This window comes from Chionomys nivalis, chromosome 5, assembly GCF_950005125.1.
Source record: "Chionomys nivalis chromosome 5, mChiNiv1.1, whole genome shotgun sequence".
Classification (NCBI taxonomy): domain Eukaryota; kingdom Metazoa; phylum Chordata; class Mammalia; order Rodentia; family Cricetidae; genus Chionomys; species Chionomys nivalis.
In genome coordinates this window covers 20,556,390-20,562,822 of record NC_080090.1, presented here as the reverse complement: position 1 = coordinate 20,562,822, position 6,433 = coordinate 20,556,390, and the positions used below count along the sequence as shown (strand labels likewise).

The following is a 6,433-nucleotide window of genomic DNA, read 5'->3' as shown; positions in this document are numbered from 1 at the left end:
TTGTTCTTTGGCATGCTTGGTCTTTAACATCACACGTGAAACTTGTATTCTATACTTTTGATTTTACAGCAACACTCAAATGGCTAAAAGGTATTCCCAAGGAATCATTTCTTTATCAAAATGTGGTTTTATTTTTAAGTTTTATATGTAAAACTTATAGATTAATAAGTATAAAGATATTGACAGAAAACATAGAACTTAAATCATTAAAGGTGTATAAAGAATAAAAGAAATCACCATTTCCTAGAATTAAGGGCAGACCTGCTGATGGTGGTCCAGGCCTTTAATCCTGGAACTCAGGAGGCTAAGGCAGGTAGATCTCTGAGTTCATGGCCAGAATGGTCTACAAAGTGATTTCCAGGAGAACAATGACTAAACAGAGAAATCCTGTCTTGAAAAATCAAAACAAAAAGAGCTGGATTTCAAAGGTATGGTATTACAACAGTTCATGTATACATGTATTTTCTGGACTTGGATCTTATCTCCATAACCAGTATCTTGACATCCAGGTTTTCTGATCTGAATCAGGCTTGAGTGACTTTCTTTCAAACATTGACAACCTTAAAGAAGAAGATGATGAGGTCAGATCAAGTGAAATTCAAATGGCTCCACTCTCTACATTCATACTGACGAGTCCCTAAGGGTCACATCCCATTTCTCACTGGTCTATCTCCTTAAATGACTCTCTGTCTTTGGGGGTCAGCTTTCTTCCCTTCTTGGGACTATGAGAGTAGCTAGTCACTCCTACAGACTTGAGCACACATCTGGAAAGCCCGGTTATGACACAGAGCTCCAGAGGAGAGGAAAGAGCTGCCATCCCTTAGGTAGAGATTGAGTTGCAGAGTCTCATTGAACGGGCAGGTTGGGAGGAGGGAGAAAGGACTTTGCTGTTGCAGCTGCCATGGGGGAAGGTTTGAAACTTTGCCTGGTGGTGTGAGAACCATGGTGCTGTAAGAGAGTTTCTGTGTGAACTAACATATGATTCCTTCTATTTCTTCTGTTCACATGGTTATAGTGGCCTTTTTTAAAGTATAAAAAGAATCCCACACAATGTGTAAGTATGACAAGGATTGTGGATTTTAGCACATTGTGGTCTGATTTGCCCAGGGCATCCTTGGGAACTTATGATTTCTGTTCATCATGCTCTGCAACAGACAGTATTTGAATATTATAGATGAAGATTCCAAGGCTCTTCGTGTTTTAGTCTTTGCTCAATTTGAAAAATCAAAGAGTGAGAATATGAAACGAACATCTTAATTAACCTGAGTTTTCTCAAATTATCTCTCTGCTTTGATAAATGAGATTCTTCTTTGTCATTTAGCTAAACTTATAACAACTTTTGAATTTATATTCTTTATTATGATTTAGAAATATTTACTTAAAAGATACTAGAAGAAATTTTATTATTAAATGTGAAAAGTTTAATTTTTATTCTCATGTTGGATTGTCTATGTAATGCCAACAGTCAAGTACATTATATATGTATATATGAAATCATATATATGAATGATTCTTAATAATATTAAATTCCAGAGCACACACCTGCATGTTACTGTGTCTTACAGACTTCAGCTGCCATTTATCTTTGCTTGAGGACAATTCAAAACAGATGACTCGAAGTTTTTGGCCTGGCTCACACTTTATATCGGTCAGTCTTCCATAGACCACCACTTCCATTTTCCCTGTATCATCTTTAATTCCATAGTAAATGAAGGGATTCCTCTCAGTTTTCTGAAAAGCAAGTTAACTAACATTCATCTTTTAGGAAATGTGTCAAAGCTTGTCACCTCTATGAGGAATAAAGAGTGTTGGCACAAACCTGTCCCTGCCAAGGCAAGGATGGCTCTTAGGTTTAGAATCACAGGCACAAGGGCCAGTGAGATGGCTCAGTGGTGAAGGGGGCTTGCTGACAATCCTGATTACCTGGGCTCAATGAGCAGGAATCATGGTAGAAAGAAAGAACTCATTTGTGGAGCTTCTCTCCTGACTTACACAATACTTTAAAAGGTTTTGTGTTTCTTCCCATTCCACAAGACAAAATAAATAACTGAAAAAAATGTTATCAGGAACAAGAAAGTTTAAGGTGTTTAAGTGAACAAATCTTTTCTTTGAACTCCCTCTTGCAGCCTTGTGGGCCTAGCCTTAATGATTGAGTCATCACTGCGGCCCTTGGAAGCCACTCTTACGTGTCACCTAATTGATGATTTCTGCTGGGTGTTTTTAGAAAAAATGAGTATATTTCTAAGTACTACGGTAACATATAAGAGTATCTGAGATTTCTTAAGGGACAATAAATGAAAACAAGAATAAACAGCAAGAACCGTTTAGTTACCATTGCAGGTTTCTTAGGTATCTGCAGGAGGCCTGAGAAGAAGGCTACTTGTGGCTCATTGTCAACAATGTCTGAAAAACACTATTCTAAGTATTTTTTATTTAATTTATTTTAATTTTTATGGAAAATAAACTTATTTTAATGAAACCTAATCTGATCATAGTTTTTCCTTCCTTACTCCTCCTAGATTATCCTCACTTCCCTACCTTTCCAACTCCACAGCTTCTCTCTCTCTCTTAAGATAACAAACAGGTGAATAAAGAAGAAAACCAATAAGAATGAAACAAAACAACACACTAACAGAAATAATAAATAGTATGAGAAACAAATACAGAGGCATACAAATAGGGACTAACAGTCAGACAGAAAGAAAGACTGATAACCTCACTCACCACACACACACACACACACACACACACACACACACACACATACACCCTCCTTCTAAATGGATCACATTTGCTCAGTGCACACATTGTTCACTCTACTCCTTCCTAACCCCGTATGGGTTGAATCTACAGCTTTTAGTTCTGGCATTTAAGTTTATGTTCCACTTAGTTTACTTAGTAACCAAATTCACCAGCACAGTCAACGACAGCGTAGATAAAAGTAAAAGCCATGACTGATTCATAAACATTGAGTTATGAAATCATACACTTACAAGAATACTAACAAATTGGTGCATCAGCACTCAAAGAAACACTAGAAAGTCTTAGATTTCCTAGAGTTTTCTCACTTCCATTGTGCCTACTTATAAACTGTGAAATTAAACTAGACTGTTAAACTCCTCTTCCTTTCATTATTTAAAACATTAGTCACCCTATCAAAAGAGCTTGATACAATGTAAAGAATATTATAATAAGAACACATTAAAGAAATAATCTTGGCTTGTTGGTCATGCTTCAATCTGGAGCAGAATAGTGTTTTGTTTTTTATTCTCATCATCTCAAACTGTATGTAGGCTTTGAGTTTGGATGTTTTGACAACTGAGTTGCCAATAATATTGGTATGGAAGCTATCAAAGAAATAGAATCTAAAAGAAAAGTGTGCTATAAACTGAACATTGTCTAGGAATAAGATTGATATAATTGATTGTCATAGCCAGGAAAATGCCTAAGTTATTGATGAAACAATTTCTAAAGATTTTTCATGGTTTTGCCTTGTGGAGAAGAATAAGAGACTCTCCCAATCTTTAAATGAGAAAAACGTACTCATCTCTTTCTGATATGAAGAGCAGTTACTTCCTGTGTTAAATAAGTTGAGCAAATTCCAGTGACAAGTTAAAACTTTAAATCCCAGACTGCAAAAGGAATTTCCCAAGTATCACAATGGCTTACCTTGTACACCACAAATTCTCCATTCACATATGTCCCCTGTGCCTGTGAGAAAAGATCCCTAATTTTAGGAGTTGCATTAGCTCTTTGCCTCAGTGTTTTTGAGATATCCATTGATCTGCTCTTGTCTACATCAGACACACAAGAAGCTTTGTATATTTCCAGAAAGCCATTTAAGCCAAAATAATTTGATATGGCAATGATCTTATTTGGAATGAACTTGTTCTTTAGAACTGGGTCAAAAATCTTCACTCTGTAGAATTCATTCTCAGTCGCCACTGTGGCATGGAACATCCTTTTGTCATCAACCAAATCATAAGTAAATGGTTCTGTTACTTTCAAAACCATCACTTCTTTGGGTTCTCGATGATAACCTTCTTCCTTAGCAGGTTCGTTTGGTATGTTTCCCCTCCTTGGTTTCTACATAAAACACACAGGATAAACATGCATAATTCAGACAGATCATAAGGCACAATTCCACTGAGTACAGTGGAGAACATCTAAACAATGATTGCCATACTATAATCTAAATAAAGGGAGAAACGGATATTTACCTGAATTATTATCTAGTTATTCTAGTTAATATAAATGTTACTTGGTAGGTAAAGAGTTTATACTTATATTTGTGGGGACAGAATCCAAAGGCTCCAAACTCTAGTTAAGTTTTTATTCTAGGAACATTTGGAAGTGTTTGATTACAAAACCTGGACTAAATATTAGAGCTTTCTTGTAATAGGGATAGGTAGGCAGTCTAGGAAGATACCCTGAAATATTTCTACTCAGAAAGGGTTCATGCTAGTACCACTTCTTTTTCTATACAGGCATGGAGGAAAATCCTGGGACCAGAAAATGTTCATGAGGTCATTTTACTTTGATCACCTGCCTTCTCAGTATCCTAATCCATTTCTGAGCATCAGGAGAGCACTTCGAAATGGAGGCAACACTGTAGAACTGGCAGAGGAAGCATGAGGACAGTCAACGCCGACCTGGGTACCAGCAAAGGGAGGCAGCTGTAACTGAAGCATTCTCTGACCCTTGACTTGGAAACATGCAGACTTCACTCTGTGGGTGATGGGGCTTAACTGTTATTACCAACTGATGTGTTCTAACATCAGGAAGTACATTTCCAATATAATTGCAGCAGCGATTCACAATCTGAAAACAACACCTTGAATAAAAAGTATAATGTGCAAAATTAAATACGCACGTGACTCAGCATACTCTTTACAGAGTAGGCATGATCAGGTGATCACTGAGTCAGATTTTCTTAAGGGAATAGAATATAAAAAGTATTCTAAAATTGAATGTAGGGAAGGATCAGTAACTATTCACAAATACACAATAAAAATAGTGATTATTTAAGTAAAAGATTATGTGTCCATATAGATTAATGAAGAATCTTGCAAACCTGTGCTAGTCTTCGTCATTATACTGTGCGAGTAGGAAGCCATTACCTCGCATGAACTGCTGCTGGTAGTTGCTGGAGACACCATTGGAGTCAGGAGACTTTTGGATGTTGTTGGTGGAGCTAGGAGACTTTCAGATGTTGTTGCTGAAGGAATCTGGGGAGCCAGGGCACACCTAGGTACTTCTACTTTAGGACAGGGAAGAGCCTGACCAGTACTGGATGCTACTCCTTGATTTTCTTGAGTGGGGCACACACTTCTGGGCATTGTCAGTGGAGGAGCATGAGGAGCCTGGATGAAGCTGGATGCTGCTGCTGCATGCATTTGAGTGGTCTGGACTCTACTTGTCGCTATTGGTCTAGGCACCCAAGGATCTGGAAGACTGTTGGATGTTGTTAGTGGAAGTACCTGGAGACTACTAGATGCTGTTGCTGGAGATGGCAAAGAAGTCAGAAAATAAACAGGTACTGTTGCTAAAGGACCTGGGACCTGAGCATTCCTGGCTACATTTTCTCTAGCAGGGTTAAGAGTCTGAATGCTACTGCCTGTTGTTCTTTGAGGCACCAGAGTAGTGCTGACATTTCTGGGCACTGCTCCTGGAAGAGTGTGGGGCACCTGAACACTGCTGGATTCTGTTGCTGGAGGCGTCTTTATGAACTGGTCTTTGCTTTTCAATGTGGCAGGTGCACTAGGGCTTTGGGCACTTCCAGATCCTGTTTGAGGATTGTGAAGAGTCTGTATGCTATTGGATGCTGCTTCTGTAGGTAGGTGAAGGCTCTGGGCACTGATGGACCCTGATACGGGAGACATTTGAGGAGCACTGAGAGAACTGGACACCATTTCTGAACACACACTGGGGACCCAGACATTACTGGTTGCTGTTGATGAAGGTACATATGGAGTTTGGACAGGATTGGATTGTGTAAGGGTCACGGGAGAGTTCAGATGGATGCTAGAGTTTGATACTGGAGATACTAGAAAACTTTGGCAGGGTGGTGCTGGAGACCCTTGAGCCGTTTTTAAAGAGTCACATGTTCCTGAAGACGTCTGGGGAGTGTTGAGTCTGCTAGAAGCTGTTGCCGCGAGCCCCTGAAGAGTCTGGCCTTCCCATGCAGCTGAGGAGTTGCTGGTTGCTGACAATCCTAGAAGCTGGTGTTTGTTCTGCCAATCGTCTGTCTTTAGAGTACTCTGTTTTTGGTTGTTTGTGGTTTTCTGTTTCTAAAAAAAAAATAGGATTGAGATACTTTTAATACGGTTTACTGGTTTTTTGAAAATGAGACCAAGTGCTTCTATTCACTTTCCCTTCTGTAACGGGAACTTTTACCCTGCCAGCTTGCTCCTGGGGTGACGGAATTATTTAG

At 38.9% G+C, this 6,433-nt stretch overlaps 1 protein-coding gene across 1 annotated transcript in view; it reads right to left on the bottom strand.

Annotated features, from left to right (window-relative positions):
• Nucleotides 1–314: 314 nt before the first annotated feature.
• LOC130874557 (gamma-interferon-inducible protein 16-like) overlaps nt 315–6,433 on the bottom strand; it is a 39,297-nt gene continuing 33,178 nt past the window's right edge. Inside the window, exons 8-11 of the mRNA XM_057769934.1 lie at nt 5,121–6,284; nt 3,670–4,086; nt 1,543–1,731; nt 315–560 (exon numbers count right to left, since the gene is read on the bottom strand). Coding sequence (XP_057625917.1) covers nt 546–560; nt 1,543–1,731; nt 3,670–4,086; nt 5,121–6,284 — 1,785 coding nt within the window. The 3' untranslated portion in view covers nt 315–545. The remainder of the gene's footprint in view (nt 561–1,542; nt 1,732–3,669; nt 4,087–5,120; nt 6,285–6,433) is intronic.